The 18,314-nt window shown below is 45.2% G+C and overlaps 1 protein-coding gene across 4 annotated transcripts in view; it reads left to right on the forward strand.

The window, feature by feature from the left end:
- Nucleotides 1–8,335, forward strand: part of Kiaa1958 (KIAA1958 ortholog) — a 172,953-nt gene extending 164,618 nt beyond the window's left edge. For 2 of the 4 annotated variants that reach the window (XM_076564299.1, XM_076564296.1), the window contains one exon: nucleotides 2,826–8,335. In XM_076564299.1, coding sequence (XP_076420414.1) covers nucleotides 2,826–3,632 — 807 coding nt within the window. In that variant the 3' untranslated portion in view covers nucleotides 3,633–8,335. The remainder of the gene's footprint in view (nucleotides 1–2,825) is intronic. The other 2 variants (XM_076564297.1, XM_076564298.1) reach the window with 2 other exon arrangements.
- Nucleotides 8,336–18,314: the final 9,979 nt, after the last annotated feature.

Here is an 18,314-nt window from a genome sequence, read left to right on the forward strand (position 1 = left end):
TGTTTTAAACTGCAGCCTTTTAAGCCTGAAACGGCGCTGTGGCTGCTGGCTCCACCCACTTCAGCTTCCCAACATGGCGGTGGTATGTTTTCCACCAACTCTGGGAGCCATCGTGGGTCTATGCTTTTATCCAAGCAGCGTGTAGCCCAGAAACCTCTTTTTTTTTTTTTTTTTTTTTTTTTTTTTTTTTTGTACTAGCAAAGGCTAAATCCACCATGCAGCTTAATGTGCCACTTGCAGAGGCCTCATTCCCGCCATACTGCAGATCGAGCTTGCATGCTAGGAACCTGCCAGTAGCTCAAACCGGCAGGCTGCCGCTCATTTGAGAGAGACAATTAGGAAGCTGTTTTTAGCTCCGTTTTAGAATCTTTTTTCAGGTTTTAGGTAGAAACTTTTGCCAACACGTTGGGCACCATTTGTAGCTAGAGTTTTCCTGCCTTGCCCATAGTCAGGACAAATCTTTGTCACCCTCCAGTCCCACAGCCACTCAGACACAACCAAGTAAATACAGAGACTTATATTGCTTACAAACTGTATGGCCGTGGCAGGCTTCTTGCTAACTGTTCTTTTAGCTTAAATTAATCCATTTCCATAAATCTATACCTTGCCACGTGGCTGGTGGCTTACCGGCGTCTTCACATGCTGCTGGTCATGGCGGCGGCTGCAGTGTCTCTCCCACACACACACAATTTAAAAATAAAATCATCCATGTCATAGAGATGCTCACATAATATACATAGGCATGCAGTGTGCGTCCGTGTTCTTTACTCTCCTTTTGTGTGGCCTCCTTATTCCTGGTGTGCTTACGTTCCCTTCTCTGCCCTCCTCGTCCTCCCAGACCTGATGGGACTTTATCAGCTTGATGGGTTTTCTCAAAGGTTGATGTTTTCCTTACCTACTAATTTCTCCTTCTTCCTTCACTAATTTTCATTTTTGTTTTTATTGGCTCATTTTACTATTTATGAATTTGATTTACTTTTCTAGCTTTGGGGGTATATATGTTTGTTTACCAAGAATAAAGTTTTCTAACAAATCATAAATCTAGTTTATGTTATTGGAGTATATTTAATTAGATATAGTTTTTATTTATTTATTTATTATAAATGTTTTTATTTTATTTATTTTTTTAGATTTTTATTTATTTATTTATTATGTATACAGAAGTGGACACCAGATCTCATTACAGATGGTTGTGAGCCACCATGTGGTTGCTGGGAATTGAACTCAGGACCTCTGGAAGAATAGTCAGTGCTCTTAACCTCTGAGCCATCTCTCCAGCCCCTATTTATTTTTTTATTAAGAGATTTTTCTATTCATTTTACATATCAACCACAGATTCCCCTGTCCTCCCTCCTCCCACCCTCCAGCCTTTCCCCCCAACCCACCTCCCATTCCCACCTTCTCCATGGCAAGGTCTTCCATGGGGAGTCAGCAGAGCCTGGTACATTCAGTTGAGGCAGGTCCAAGCCCCTCATTCCTGCACCAAGGCTGAGCAAAGAGTCTCACCATAGGCACTAGGCTCCAAAAAGCCTGCTCATGCACTAAGGACAGGTCCTGATTCCACTGCCTGGGGGCCCCCTATACAGTTCAAGCTAATCAACTGTCTCACTTATCCAGAGGGCCTGGTCCAGTTCCATGGAGGCTTCTCAGCTATTGGTTCACAGTTCTTGTGTTTCCACTAGTTTGGCTAGTTGTCCCTGTGCTTTTTCCAATCAGATATACTTTTATATAATCATAGATTAGTCAATTTTTGTTTTTAAATCTAATTCTCCATGGATATCATTTTTTAAAAAGATTTCTTTTTTATTTGTGTGTGTGTGCGCACACATGTGAGTGCCTGCAAAGGCCAGAAGGGGGCTTTTGATGCCTGGAGCTGGAGTTACGGCTGTGAGTCCCTGAGTGACATCAGTGCAAGAGCCCAAGGACTCTCCACCTTACTCACATTTCTCCCAGCCCCTAATGTGGCTCATTTTTAATACATGACTCGTCTTTTAGTCTTTCTTTGACTCTTAGGCTGTTAGCAAAATGAGTGATAACTGTAGAGTTTCTACTCAGACATTTGTATTGGAATTTCTGTTTTCTCCAAAGCATGTGTGTACTATAGCCCGACTCAAGGCTGCTTGCTCTTTACATCTTTATCTTGACCTCAAGGATTTCTTATGAGCCAAACTTAGAAGACCGATATTGAAAACCTATTGATTATTAAGCGAAAACCCACAGAGCATTAACTTGCTGTGTAAGTTGGATGTGTTGCTCCTCTTCCTCCGAAGCCCATGCTCAGTAGTAGGGACCATCAGTATGGGAAGGTATGAAGGACATTAATGCTGGAATAATTCCAAGGTTCAGTTATGGGATCCCTTAGAGAGGATGGCTGGACCGTATTAAAGGCGAAGGAAACAAAGAAGAAGAAAGGACCGTCCAGAGAATAGTCAGCATTACAAAGGCCAGTCCTGGAGTAGTCTGCATGCATTTGTAGGCACACGTTTGTAAGAGGGGGATGCTCATTGCTGCATACAAGCCCTTGGAAACTCATGGTCCATATCTCCTGTAAGCATTGCTTACGAACTTTGGGACAGTGGCTGCCCATATGCGCTATTTTGCAGATTGAAACGGTGAGTTGTAAAGTTAGAGGGAGCCAACTCTGAAACCTAGACCATCCAGTTTGAAATTCGCTGCTTTTCTCCTGTAGTGTGTGAGAGGGTCAGTCCTCCAGAGGTCCAGAAACTGTCCTTCCCTAGTACAGTCCCTAGGGAGGACTCGGGAGGAGAGGGGTCAGCTGTTTGCGTGTCCTCCCGTGTGTAACCTCAGTGTTTGTCTCCTTTGAGATCCCCGCAGTGAAGCTGAATGAGCTGCTTGAGAACTTTTACGTCACTGTCAAGAAGAGTGACGGCTCCGACTTCCTGGCTACCTCGCTGCATGCCATCCGCCGCGGCCTGGACCGCATCCTGAAGAATGCCGGCGTGGGCTTTTCCATCACCAGCAGCACCTTCAGCTCCTCCACCAAGAAACTCAAGGAGAAGCTGTGGGTTCTGAGTAAGGCAGGGATGTCGGGGGCGCGTTCTCGAAACATCGTCTACTTCTCCCTTTCCGATGAGGAGGAGATGTGGCAGGCGGGGTGTCTGGGAGATGACAGCCCTATTACTCTCCTGTCCACAGTGGTCAAGTACAACAGCCAGTATCTGAACATGCGGACGCTGCAGGAGCATGCCGACCTGATGTACGGTGACATCGAGTTGCTCAAAGACCCACAGAACCAGCCCTACTTTGCCCGGACAGACAGTGTCAAGCGAGAGAGCCGGAGTGGCTCCACCAGAGTGTGTCACGGGAAAATCTACCATGAGCATTCCAGGGGACACAAACAGTGCCCTTACTGCCTCCTCTACAAGTACATGTATATCCACCGGCCACCTACCCAAATGGAGGCCAAGTCTCCCTTCTACCTGACAGCCAGGAAGGAAGCCACAGACATGGGCAGTGTGTGGTATGAAGAACAGAGGATGGGCCTGCGGTCCCTCCGGGGAATCGTCCCTAATTTAGCCAGAAAGGTCAAGCTGGACAACTGTGAGAACTTCACCTTTGTCTCGTTCACTCAGGTCTCCAGGCGACTTGGCTCCCATAGCTGCTGCCAGTGAAGCCTCCAAGGCCAGGCCACGGTCCTGCTCGCTCACCTTGGAGACTCGCCTCACGTGGCCGCGGCTAGAGTCATCAGCAGCAGGTTCTGGGCCGACAGAGGCTGGCGTCTTCACTCCAGGATCCAGCCGGCCTCCATTACTGCAGCAGGCCATTCCTCGGACTTGAAATTCACTTTTACATAAAAGTAGATGGCTGAATAATTTGGATGTTTTATCTAAATGTGTGATACCTTGTTAAACCTTAGAATCTAACACAATATATAATTACTATATACAAGAGTGAAGGAATTCATTTTATCTATCTAGTGCCTTTTTTAGCACAGGTTTTCTTGAAAGAAAAAAAGAAAGAAAAGAAAAAATGTTTTAAGTAGTCACTTAAAAAAAATAGCCCAGTAGCCCAGTAGCTTTAGAACGAACGGTATAGCATTATATACACTTGGTCGGGTTTCTTTCACATCGGGACCTAGAGCAAGGGAGGCAGACATGAGAGCAGAATTGCACTCAACACCGTTCTGTTTTGTTGGTGGATACTCTGCCGGGGGGCGGGGCTGCTCACGGAGAAAGGAGCACCATTTCCGCTGTGCCGCTGACGGAGATGGTTGCTGAGTGGACGATCCGCACTCTGAACGGGTGTTTCTGAGACACCATGTGCAGCGGACTCAGCGGTCTGCACCGCGAGCGTTTTCAGCAGCGAGAGGGGGACTTGCAAAGCCACCTGTGACTGTGACCCAGATGTGAAAACCTGAAGCGGAAGTGCCTGCGTCTGTCTGAGTTCTCCACACCGGGAGAGCGCTTGCTGTTTGAACTTTGTTTTGTTTTATTTAATCTGTTTCTCACACCATGTTGGCAAGAGTCGCTGGACATGTAAGGCTAGCAGTAATGGCAGTGATTAACTAGGAAAATCAACAAAGTGAGCCACAAAGAAAACAAACTCCCCAAGCATTTGTAAGGATCCTGGAGATCTTCTGAGGGCTGGCACTAGTGCCTGGGACACTGATTTAGGCAGCCGGCCAGGTAAGCAGACCAGCTAAGGACATGCTGACCGAGTCAGATAATCACCATAGGTTACTCATGCATTTTCAAATCAGTTCACGTTAATAAAACTCAGCCAGACCATGTGTTATTTAAACAGCTGAATTTTCTGGTAACTATTCTGAATGCAAGTTTTTAAAAGGGAGCCCAAAGAGTGCTAATTAATAGTAGAAGTCTCTAGTCTACTTTCTACTCAAGGGAAGTCTGCTTTATGTAATGGTGCATAATTTGTACCATTATGTTCTCGTGTATTTTCTGATCCCAAATGAAAATCCCAGTGCAGATTCAGACTGCAGGAGTCCTTACATTCGTCATTTCTTTTTCAAAGCACTACTTTAATATTTGTTTTGAGTTGATGTTTTAAAGTCACTCATTAGTCATGGAAATAGATGACACTTACCAGAGAAGACTCAACCACTGCTGCCTTAAGGACTCACGTTGTTCCCTTTCTAGTGAGTACATGTTATAGTTCTGTTCACTAGGTGACCTTCCCTGGGTAGTGATGAGTTTTAGTAGCCCCCTCTGTGTGTAAATAACACGCAATCAATAATCAGTGTTTGACTCAACCCGGTGTATTGGTCTGTAGTGGCTTCCAGTTGTGATTTTAGGGTTTTGGTTTAGAAGAGATAGACAAGCCAGGTGTGGTGGCACACACCTTTGATCCCCGCACTTGGGAGGCAGAGGCAGGTGGATCTCTGTGAGGCCAGCCTGGGCTACAAAGCTGGTGCCAGGACAGCCAGGGCTACACAGAGAAACCCTGTCTCAGAGCGGGGAAGGGGGAGGGAGGAGAAGGAGAGAGAGTCACAAAACGTTAGGGCAGCTGGGCGGTGGTGGCACACGCCTTTAATCCCAGCACTCGGGAGGCAGAGGCAGGCGGATCTCTGAGTTCAAGACCAGTCTGGTCTACAAAGTGAGATCCAGGACAGGCTCCAAAGCTACACAGAGAAACTCTGTCTTGAAAAAAAAAAAACAAAAAACAAAACAAAGAAACAAAAACAAAAGGCAAACGTTAGGGCAGTCTTCTTCAGTTTGCTGAACACCCAAAGGTTGTTTTGTTTGTAGGAAGCAGTCATCTTGTCAGTTCTGCATGTGAGATGGAGACATGACTTGTATGACAAGTTGCAGAGCCTGCAGCTTAATTATTAACACCTTCATTTTTATTTTAAATAGATTCAAAATGTTGCCGTTAGGTATACTGTGATCTTTCCGATTTTAACATTTCCGATAGTAGCAATAACTGACCATGTGTCATCAATATTCCTGTGAACTGGGACTGTTCAGCATTTGAGTAAGCATTTCTGCCTCAGCTCGCTGTCACTTGTTTGATGCATTGTAAGTTCTCAGAATTCTGAAGTGAACAGGTATACTAAACTCAGGGGTCTGATCTTTGGTTACACCTGATGGGATGAGAATTCTTCTGAGTTAAGCCTCCTTGGGTCATGAGAGTGAGGAAGAACACACTGGCATCCAGGGCTATCGTAGGTCATGAGCAACTTTATTGTGTATTTGTGCAGCTGTGTCTATGTGAAACACACTTTAAATCGGCATGTGGTCAAGCTGGGTGAGCCCACTGGCCTGGCAGGTAGCTGTCTGCCTGGACGGCCGTGCTCTAGAGAAGGGTCAAGAACTAGTGGCTGAGGTTCACATGAAGGGGCTGGCCTCTCTCCAGTCAGTTACATGCCATCTCCACAGGAGATTCATCTGCTTTTGGCTTAAGCAAGAGAAAGGAGAATTCCAGAAGGGACAGGGCAAGTTACAAGCACTTTCCCCCACTTGCCTTGGGGTCTCTGTGCGCCAGAGTTGGAATGGTTACCCAGAACTTTCAGTTTCAGCTGGGGCAGTGGCTCAGCAGCAGAATGCTTGCCTAGCATGTGCAAGAGCGTGGGTCCCATTCCCAGCACTAAAGAAATAAATTCCTTCACTAGTTCACCCCAATGCAAGTTGCCTCTGGACCCTGCGTGAGGGAAGTTGCCATCTGGGTTCTGAGAGGACCCCTGGAACCCTTGGAGGAGGTCATGCCACAACACCTTTTGTATTGCTGTAAAAGAAGCTGAGGTAGGTATGGTGGCTCACACCTCCAATGTCCGCAAGACTGAGGCAAGAGGACCGCCATGAGTTCCGGGCCAACCTAGGCTATCATAGCCATCTTGGGCTACTGAAAAACTTAAAATTAACTAAAGGGCTAGAGATGGCTCAGCCATTAAAAGCACTGGCTGCTCTTCCAGAGGACTTGGGTTCAATTCCTGACACCCACCTGGAGGCACACAACATCTGACACCCTCCTCTGGCTCCCATGAGCTCCAGGCACAAACACAGCGCACAAGCATACACAGATAAAACACCCCCACACTTCATAAATCAAAGAAGTTGCAGGTGCCACCTCCCCAGAGCCCATGGGCCTCCCTCTAGGGAATGGCTTGCCAGGTAATAGGTTGTCATCCTGATTTGGGAGATCTGATTGGACATGAAGACTTGAACATACAGCTGTATCTTAGGCAAGCAATGGATTGTTGTTGTTGTTGTTGTTGTTAAAACTTCTAGTCACACGGTGTCACTTGCTTCCTCCATTGTGGAGATTCTCTTCCTTACATTTTTAAACTTGAAGAGGAAACCAAACCTGGTCATCTGGTCAGATGAACACACCCAAGCCTATGAAGTCTACCTCCAGCACAACCAGCCGGATACCTCAGACACAAGCCAAAACAGGAGAAGGAAGACCAGGAGTCTGCAGAGGCTTTACGGAAAGGTTCTCCATTGTTTTTGGTGTTTTAAAACAGAAATATTATATTTAACCAAAGCTGTGAAAGAAATTTGGTCTCTTTGGTCATGTGGCCCAGTCCCCTATCCTTGGATTTTGTTCTGATTAGTCAGCTCAGACCCATAAATGATGTTTGAAAAAATGTGAAATCTTACTACTTTTTTGTGTTTATTCAGTTTTATTAAAAGCACCAAGCATTTCAGCGTGTTCATAGACACAGCCATCAAGAGGGTCTGAACAAGAGGGTATTTACGTAGAAATGAAACATCCTGACAGAGCCCGGGGCACAGATCTTGGGGCGTTCCTTCACCACTCACTCGGCAGCTTCTGCACCCCGGCTCCACAACCACCTCAGCGGGCTGGCTCATGGCCAGGGAACAGCCACATTGCTAATGTAGCATTTCTCAGTACACTAGCATGTCGTCTTGGGAAATACATGTTTTCTTAATCTTTCAGGTTTCAGAGCTTCTCAAGTTATTTTGTTGTCTCTAGACAACAGAATGCGATTTTTGTCAGTCTAAGCTAACAGTGACCATATTGTTACCATTTAAATGGACAAAATGGTTAAAGATCATCCCTGTCAAGTGTTAATCGCTTTGTCACTTTTATGAGACATTGATTGCTTAAAAAAAAAAAAAAAAAAAGTTAAATGTGGTAAACTTGGAGCCAGTTACTTAGGCATGGGTGAATGCACACAGTAGGAGCTCACAGAAGCTGGTCGGCTCTGCTGTGGTCTGAGCTGCCTCTGTACTTGCTTGGGAGCTAACAGACAGCTGTGAACAGAGTCAAAATTGGTGGACAGTTTAAGTAATTTCACTTCTAAACCAAAATTTAATTCTCTGTGTCAAAAGAAAAACATTCTGTTGTTCACGCATTGTTCCTACATAAAAATCTTTGTTGTATTATTTCCATGTGAATGAGTCAGTTTAAGCTAAACATGGTTGTATTCACCTGTAACATCAGCTCTTGGGATCAGGGATAGGAGGATTGCAAGTTTAAGGTTAGCCTGGGCTACACAGCAAGAGCCTGTCTTGAATAAATGAATGAATGAATGAATGAATGAATGAATGAATGAATAATAAAACAAGAAGTGAGGTAGAATATAGCTGCACCCCCCTCTCTGAGAGACAAGGCCAGGAGGATGAAAATGAAATGATTATCCTTGGAAATTCCTACATCTGACATCCCAGGATTTCTTCAAGTCCTCCAAAGCCCAGCCTTCAAGCCGAGTTTTACTGTTACCAGTAAGAGTTTCGGCACTTCTTGCATTTTTTTGGTACAAGAGACTTTGTTGATCAGAATCACATTGTTGGATTCAACCAAAGCTCTTCATTATTTATCTAATGAAGCTTATGTAGAAGTTAGCCTTTTCAGGAAGTACTTAAGACCATCACCACCACAAAAAAAAAAGAATGTCTGATGTGTTGGTAAGTGCATAATAGTTCTATCGCCACTCATACCAACTGCACAGATTCCTCCTCCCCCACTGAAAGGGAAAAGAGCCCAGAGGCTTCACTGTTGATTCAGGGCTGTCTCATGTGTAGCACTGAATCCACCCAGTTTTCAAATGCAGACTCCAATCTGACCACCACTGTGGTAAGGGCTCCCCAGGACTGCCTCATTCTCTGTTAACTTTCACAGCAGTTTATAAAAGACATCTAATTATTCCCAGTTTGTTGTGAAGAAACCAAGACTCAGATAAGTCAATTTAACTTCCCAAATTCTTAAAGAGCTAATAAGTTGGAGAACATAAACCAATATCAAGTCTTCTGATACAAATCCAGTGCTCAGTTTATTAGGGGGAAAAAAGCCTCCTTCAGGCCTGCTGAAGTACATTTAACTTTGGAAAAATTAATTTTAGAAGTTTTAGCTTGGCATGGTGGCACACACCTGTGTTCCTAGCAGTTGGGAGCTGGAGGCAGAAGGATCAGGGGTTTGTCATACTTGGCTACATAAGCTAAACTGGGCTGTTGAGATCCTGTCTGAAAATTCTTTAAGGACTAACCAGCCAGGACCAGTCAGGAGCAGGTTGCAGAATCAGGCCTGGGAAGTGAGTGAACTTGTTCCTCCAGAGCATATCTGGGAAGATTGGGATTTAAAAATTAATAACACAATATCTGGCTAGCAGAAAAGATTCATTAGGACTGGAGAACTTGCTTTGTGGTTAAGAATACTGGCTGCTCGCTGGGCGGTGGTGGCGCACGCCTTTAATCCCAGCACTCGGGAGGCAGAGCCAGGTGGATCTCTGTGAGTTCGAGGCCAGCCTGGGCTACCAAGTGAGTTCCAGGAAAGGTGCAAAGCTACACAGAGAAACCCTGTCTCGAAAAACAAAACAAAACAAAACAAAAAAAAATACTGGCTGCTCTTCTAAAGGACCTGGGCTTGAGTTCTGGCACCACATGGCAGCTCACAACTGTCTAGCTCGTCCCACGGTATCCAGCGCCCTCTTCTGGCCTGAACAAGTACCAGGCATGTACATGGTGCACAGACATACATGTAGGCAAAACACTCATTCATATAAGGGCCTTGCGCTTGCTAAGCAAGCACTCTACCACTGAGCTAAATCCCCAGTCCCCAGATAAAGTTTTTTAAAGACTCGTGAAGACCAGAAGACCGATCTCAACTGTAGAGTCTAGATGGAATCAACCCTCTTTGCGAGGCGTGGCAGGCAGACTGGAGCTCAGTCCCTGGCCTCACAAGCAGTCCCTACGTCTCCATGCTTCTCACTCAGGATAAGGATTCCAAGCCAGAGATGCTGAGCTTAACCTGATGCTGCACCATGAAGGGTGGGCTCTAGATTTCACTCTCTTCCCAATATATATCCTCATCTAGTCCAAGACCCCAAACTGTAGGGCGACAATAGCCAGAAAGCAGAAGGGACAGCTAGACACACAACTAGAATAAAGCCTTTAGGTGAAAGTGGAAACAAAGTCTGGACAGCAGGAAATGCAAATGTTTTAAGATGTATTTTAGTATGTATACAGTGTTCTGTCTGCATGCCAGGAGATGCCACCATGTGGTTGCTGGGATTTGAACTCAGGACCTCTTGAAGAGCAGTAAATGCTCTTAACTTCTGAGCCATCTCTCCAGCCCCAGGAAATGCAAATGTTATGACTTCTTGTATGGTGTTGGTTCAGAGATCCAGAAAGCTGGGCGATAGGAGGCTAAGCCAGTAGAGCACTGTAGACTAGCGTGCAAGCGTGCATAGTGAGCTTACCATGACCCAGGATTTCACCGAAAAGGGAACTGACGAGTGTGCAGGATCTGAGGAAAAAAAAACAAAAGCGAAAAAGAACTCACAGTTAAGGATGGAAATGGAGAGAAATTCGTTAAGAGTGTGCCCAAAGAAAATGAACAGCTTCCAAAGCATTTTGGGGGAGGGGTAAGGACAAGGATTTCATGTAGTTGCTGGCTTGAACTCATCCAGTCCTCCTGCCTCAGATTCCAGGTGTTACCAGGTCTGAGCAACAGCACTCTTGACAGTAAAGTGGTATATTCGAGAAACGGGAAAATTTTGGGATTCTCTTTGTCATAATTGTAAAAGCATGGTCTGCCTCTGTGTCATATGAAGTTATCTTAAAGGGTTGGGAGAGATGCAGCAGAATTGGACGGAAAAGGAAATGGATCAGAAAGGACTTTAGGAAAGATTAAGACGGTAGTAGATTGAAACCTACTGGAAAAAAGAACAATACTTCGCCTTTAAAATGTTAGTTAATGTGAGAGACAGGAGAGCTTTTCCTGTTTAAAACATTTTTAAAGAAGATAGCCGGGCGGTGGTGGCACACGCCTTTAATCCCAGCACTCAGGAGGCAGAGTGAGGCAGATCTCTGTGAGTTCAAGGCTAGCCTGGTCCACAGAGTGAGATCCAGGAAAGGCTCCAAAGTTACACAGAGAAACCCTGTCTCGAAAAACAAAACAAAAACAAAAAATGGCAGTAGCTTGAGTTTGTCTTTAATGGAAAGACTACGGAGAAACAAGATCTTTCCTGAACAAATGAGTATCAGTGTTTGTAAAGTTTGAAAAGGCTCGATGTATCCCAGCTTCACACACACACACACACACACACACACACAGCTAACACTTCTGGACAGGATTCTTCAGACATCCAATCAGAAGGCAGGAAGCAGTCTCTGAGAAGAGAGAAGAGGACTGTCTTCGGCTCCTCTACAGCACCAAGTGCTGGGAAACAGTAGGGAATTCTCAAGAGAAAGATTGTATCTTTGGAATTTTATAATTTAATATCTAAAATATGAGAAAGTCCAAGAAAAATACCAGCTATCCTAATGCATCATTTAGTTTAAATGGGTCTCTAATTTCAGTGTCTCTGGAATAATAAACATTGGGCCATTATCCACGAGAGGAAAGGAGTGTGTGCTTTAAATAGACAATAAGGCTAGAAGTCATGCATCTAAAAATGCCAAGAGTCCTCTCTTGAATGTGCTAAGTTAATGTAACATGTATCTAAAAGTAAATGTAGTGCCACAGTACTGTTTTTTTTATTTTTATTACTGAAATAGCCCATGGCAATTATAAATAGAAAACTCAGCTACAACTCTTACAAATAAAATCTAAATTATTTTAGGCTTTTCCAACAATTAAAACACTCTTGTGAAAAAGCCCATTGCTTTTAAGTGGCCACTTGTCCTGTTCTGGGGTCTCAGAGCCCGGACTGTGCCTGTTCACTGCATCACATGTACTGTTTCATTCTCTCCAAAGTCAGTAACAGCAGTTACAATTAGACAGTTACAGAATGGATCTGTGTCCCTTTTAAACGTGGGGAGGGGAGCTGTACACAATTAGACAGTTACAGAATGGATCTGGGTCCCTTTTAAACATGGAGGGGAGCTGGAGAGATGGCTCCGTGGTTCAGAGCACTGACTACTCTTACAGAGGACCCAGGCTCAATTCCCAGCACCCACCTGGCAGCTCACAACTGTCTGTGACTCCAATTCCGGGGGATCCAATACCCTCTTCTGGCCTCCACAGGTTCTAGGCATGCACACAAAACAATCATAAAATAAACTTTTAAAAATCTGGATTTGCGAGCCGGGCGGTGGTGGCGCACGCCTTTAATCCCAGCACTTGGGAGGCAGAGGCAGGCGGATCTCTGTGAGTTCGAGGCCAGCCTGGTCTCCAAAGTGAGTTCCAGGAAAGGCGCAAAGCTACACAGAGAAACCCTGTCTCGAAAAACCAAAAAAAAAAAAAAAAAAAAAAAAAAAAAAAAAAAAAAAAAAATCTGGATTTGGGGGCTGGGGAGGTGGCTGAGTAGTTACGAGCACACTGCCTGTGCTTCCAGAGGCCTGAGATTCCCAGCAACCACATGGTGGCTCACAACCGTCTATAATGGGATCTGATGCCCTCTTCTGGCCTGCAGGCATATGTGCAGACAGAGCACTCATACCAAAAAATGGTGTCTTCTAGAGTGCAAGGATAAGAAAAGTTCGATGTTAACTGCAGGAAGCTGGCCAAGAGAGTGGTGCTTTCCTAAACAATACTTGAAGTTGTAAACACCTGTCGAAATTCAAGTGTTGTGAACTTGTGGATGTAGCTCAATGGCAGAGCGCTTTGCCCTAGGTTCTTTGTTTTTGTTTTGTTTTGTTTTGGCCTTTGCTTTGTTTGTTGTTTTGTTTGCTTGTTGTTGCTTGATGTTTGATACAGGGTCTCACTATGTAGCCTTGGGTGGCCTGGAACTCGTTACGTAGAGCAGGCTGGCTTCGAACTCAGTGCTGGAATTAAATGCACGTGCCACCATGCCCTGCCAGGCCCTGGTTTCAATGCCCAGCTTGGTGCAGCAAAGGGGAAGCGCAGGAAGAGAATAAGAACAGTGAGAACAAATTACTTCTAGAACCTACAGTATCGTGTTGGCACTAAAACCTGTTCTTTTGTTTTCACGTGCTTGCCCTGGACAGGCTTGGAAACAGGAGTGGAGGGTGTCCTCAGCCTCCGGCTCAGCTCCTGCAGCAGTGTGTGCTTCTAGCTGTCTGCCCAGTGAACCCCGGATGTTTACTTTAAATTAGCAATACAGGAGTTTACAGATTGCTTTGTGCTTGCAAAACCTGTCCCCGGAGGGACTGGCAGCCTCTTCTGGTTTGGAGACCTAGTGTAAGCTTCCCAGGGTGCTCTTGCTTAGCTGTGATTGACAAGTCCGTTTGACTTCACCACTTAGATAAGTCATTTGTCTTTACTTAAAATGTCAGTGTTTTCTATGTGACAGTTCTTAGTTTTGTAACAAAAATGCATTTGTAATGGTTTTATTCTCCTGGGTGTTTTTAAACACACTAGGAAAGTCTTTCTGGCTGGTGTTCATTTACTAATGACTGATTTTATTGTACCCTTTCCAACTTTTTCTCCCCTGGCGGCCACACCTGGGAACACACACGTGCACACAGGAGCCTGTGAGCGGGGAGCCTTTGCATCGTTTTCTGTCAGTGTTGGTGTTGGAAGGGGGTCTCTTACTCCTGTGGTCCGACCCTCCAGTTGACGGTCTAGTAGTCTGTTAACAATTTGCAATGTTTGGGGTTGGTTGGTTTGTTTTAAAGTGTTGCTTGATTTTATTCATGTATATGCAGCTTTACTGTTCAACCCAGATTTTTAAAAATAAAAAAAAAAGGTATATTTTGTGTCTGTTTTCTTAAAGTAGCCTAGCTATCTGAGTATGACATGTAGGAAGCAGCTTGAGTATCTTCACATCCGGGTCACATTCTCGTGAGTGGTGCTTTGCGATGCCGGCATGTGGTGTATTCCTTGCCCACCTGATGCTCCTGGGCTCGTGTTGTGGAGGTAGTTGCTGCAGCTGCCTCCTCCTCCTCTGGCTCTCTTAAAATTTGCAGCCCGATTCCCATGGAAAGGTCTCAGTCATATACTGGCCACTGCGTTCAAGCCTTTAGTTAATGTTTAGTTCATGTTTTTAGTTCTTCCAGTTTTGTTACTTTGGAGGCATTTAATCCTCAGAACTTCCAAGTGGAAGTCTATTGCTCTCTGTATTACAACAGATAAACTCATTTCTAAGAAACAGAAATTTAAAAAATATTTCCAGCAGAATAGATTTGGGTATCTTAGGTTTCTGTTGATGTGGTACAAGTCATGTTGCTGTGGTAAAAAGCAGTTTGGGGAAGAAAGAGTTGATTTTCATCTGAGAGTTGTAGTACATCGTGAAGGGAGATTAGGGCAGTGTATTAGTCAGGGTTCTCTGGAGTCACAGGATTCATGGAATGAGTCTCTCTATATATAAAAGGGAATTTATTGGAATGACTTACAGGCTGCAGTCTAGCTAATCCAATAACAGCTGGCTGTGAATGCAAAGTCCAAGAATCTAGTAGCTGCTCAGTCTGCAAGGCTGGGTGTCTCAGCTGGTCTTCTGTAGATGCTGGAATCCTGAAAGAGTAGACTCCAGTGCCAGTGAAGAAATGAATGTGCCGGCAAGGTCAGGGCAAGCGGGTGAAGAACTGAATGAAAAACCGGCTTCCATTCCTTATAAAGGCTGCCAGCGACTGAGGCCCAGATTCAAGGTGTAGCCTCAAGATCTGGATTAAAGACGTAGGTCTTCCTGCCTCAAAGGTCTGGACTACAAGTGCATTCACCCACTTTACCCATTTCAAAACAAGCAAGAAAGCCCCCCACAGGTGTGCCCTCCATTTCTGGATTCTAGTTCATTCCAGATGTGGTCAAGTTGACAACCAAGAAGAGTCATCACAGGCAGCAAGCTGGAAGCAGGGACCATGGAGGAACACTGCTTACTGGCTTGCATGGTTTGCTCTGCCTGCTTTTTATGGTACCCAGGACCAGCAGCCCAGAGTGACTGAGCCACCGTGAGCTGGGCTCTCCAACACCAATCATCAATCAATAAAATGCAGCACAGGCTAGCCCACAGGTCAGTCTAGCGGGAGCATCTTCTCAACCGGGGTTCCCCTTTCCCAAGTGACTCCAGCGGTGTCAAGTTGACACAAAACTTGACTGCCAGCGCAGTCTCCCCTGAGAGTGTGAAGACCAACCCCAGGATACCTGAAACCTGTTCCATGGCTTCTGCTTTGGTTCCTGTCTCATTTCCTGTGAGGAGTTCCCTCCCTGGGTCCCCTCGGTGACAGAGTGGGACCGGGGAGGTGTAAGATGAAATAAACAAGAACAGTTGCAAACAAACACACACAGCAGACCACAAGGCTGTTCTAGAGACGGTACCGCCTCAGAGGTGAGCGTCCTCAGCTGAAAGGAGGGGCCTGCGGAGATGTGGGGATGATGCTGTTAATGGCGTGGATGGAAACTGAAGCAGAGTTTTGGGGGAGCGTGATGGGCTGTGGGCGACCCTGTTTGTACCCGCTAACCTGCTTCCTTCAACGTAGATCTGTGGGTTGTTGAGACAGGTGTGCTATGACACACAGACGCGTGTCGCCTGCATGCCAGTGTCCCTTACAGATTAGCAGGAGGAGGCCAAAGGGCCAAAGGATGCACATGGCCGAGGAGGTGCTGGTGTAGGGGAGGTGTCCTCCCTGAGAGCACCAGCCGGATATGGGGACCGGGGCACAGGCATTCCGGTCCTGTGCTGCCCACCCAGGCTTATCTAGGGTCCTTACTTTCTCCTAGTGCCCAGAGCCTCTCCTGCTCAGAATGTTGGGGCTTCTTTCAGGTATGTGGCTCCATTTTCCTTCTCCAGTACATGTATTTTTCTTTCTCGTCCTTGGAGTCTGTCTGATTCCTCCCTCTTCTTAGGGGCATTTTCACCACCATTTTTGCTGGTAAGACACCAGGGACAGATGTGAAAGACATTAAACAAGATGCATTTCAACAATAAACAAGATCCTTATATTTCTCATGGGATCCCAAAGAAATAAAGATGTGAAACAAAATTTCCTGCTGGAGTATTTACAGTGTACTCAGCTCCTCAAATGCTCAGCATGCAATCAAGGAAGCAATTTAGCACATTTCTAACACGCTTAGCTGTGGTAATTGTCTTTAAGAGTTCGGACAAATTTAAAGAACCCAGTCAACTTTTTATGACAGCGTCCGAGGATCCACCGTACCAGTAACAGATGTACCTTTGACAGTCGATAGGGAAGCCGTGTTTGTGCCCTGTTACTCCTGTCCGTCCCTTGGATAATAGCCCAGAATTGAAAGGCTGCAATCTGACATCTCTCAGCGGGGAAAAGTGTGATCTTCACCTTTCCCTTTGTACTGTGTCCTCAGTGCGTGGGCAGACGGTGCAAAGATCACCTCCACGTCTCTCATGCCCTTCTGTCTCTCAGTGCGTGGGCAGACCCTGCAAAGATCACTCCCACGTTGTCTCTTTCTTGCCTTTCTGTCTCTTAGCACGACCACCAGCCTGCATACGGTCCCCAAGTGTCCGGCGCTATATGCCACTTTCACAACTTTTGTTACAAGTTTGCTTATTCCACTGTGTATTTGATGTTTTATATTTATGTTGACTCCTTGTTTAAAAACGTGAATTTAGTACCTGGCCTGGTGACGCCTGCCTTTAATCTGAGCACTCAGGAAGTCCAAGTAGGCAGATCTCTGTGAATTCAAGGCCACAAGTTCCCGGCCAGCCAGAGCTACAGAGACCCTGTCTCAAATAAATAAGCAAACAAACAAACAAATAAATAGATAGATAAATAGATAAATAAATAAAATTTGAACTTATATTATAGTAAAAAGTAAATGCCTTAAACAAAAAGAAAAGCATCCTCTGATTTCTATTTGCTATTCATGTTTAAATTCCAATTCTTCCTAGCTCTGTAATCCTGAGCAAGGTATCTGTACCTCAACTGATTTATTTATTCCTTCCTTCCTTCCTTCCTTCCTTCCTTCCTTCCTTCCTTCCTTCCTTCCTTTCTTTTTCTTTCTTTTTCTTTCTTTCTTTCTTTCTTTCTTTCTTTCTTTCTTTCTTTCTTTCTTTCTTTCTTTCTTTCTCTCTTTCTTTCTGATTTATTTAAAATGTATTTATACATATGACTTTTGCCTGCATGTGTGTATGTATGTGTACTACATGAGTTCCTAGTACTGTCGGCAGTCAGAAGAGGACAATGGATCCCCAGAACTGGAGTTACAGACAGTTGTGATCTGTCCTGTGGGTGCTGGGAACTAAACTTGGGTCCTCTGCAAGAGCAGCCAGTGCTTTTAACCACTTTTAAGCACAGACTAGTTAGGACAGGCTTACCCACTCCCACAGCCTTAGCACACAGACATAAATTATCTAAATAGGTCTGGACTGCGGTTTTTGTGTGAAGCCCAGGAATTTCCTCGGGCCTATTTTCTTAGTTCCTCAGGGTTGGCTGAGGTGCATCGTGCTAATCCAGACAGGAAGGCCTGTAGCTGGGGGCTTGCTTCTCCAGCAGAATCCTACGACTTCCAATTTTTCCACAACCTTTGCATCCTTGTCTTGTTATTTTCTGTATTTTATTTTACTTTTTTAGTAACAGTCATCCTACCAAGGTAGTACTTTATAATGGAATAATTGGCAGTATCAAACATATTTTAAAGTGTCTTACTTGCTTTTATTTAAGTATTTATTTTTGGATTTTTTGAAACAGTGTCTATTATGTAACTCTGACTGTCCTGGAGCTCGCTCTGTAGACCAGGCTGGCCTCAAATTCAAGGATCCACCTGCCTCAGCCTCCAGAGTGCTGGGATTGAAGGTGTGTGCCTCCACGCCTGGCTCTGCTTTACTCATTTGTAATGGCTCACTGACTGCTTTGCATTCTCCACTGGGGGGCAGGATGGAATGGGGGGGCATGGAAGGAGGAAAAGGCAGGCATTAGGCTGCTACAGAAGACTAGGGAAGTGATGATGGCGGCTTGGAATCGATGACTGTGGCAATCGATTGTGTACCCTGATGAAATTTGCCTGAAGATAAGAGGACAGAACAAGCCACTAGATTAAACACAGAGGCCAGGCAGTGGTGG

Source organism: Peromyscus maniculatus, chromosome 2, assembly GCF_049852395.1.
Source record: "Peromyscus maniculatus bairdii isolate BWxNUB_F1_BW_parent chromosome 2, HU_Pman_BW_mat_3.1, whole genome shotgun sequence".
NCBI lineage: Eukaryota > Metazoa > Chordata > Mammalia > Rodentia > Cricetidae > Peromyscus > Peromyscus maniculatus.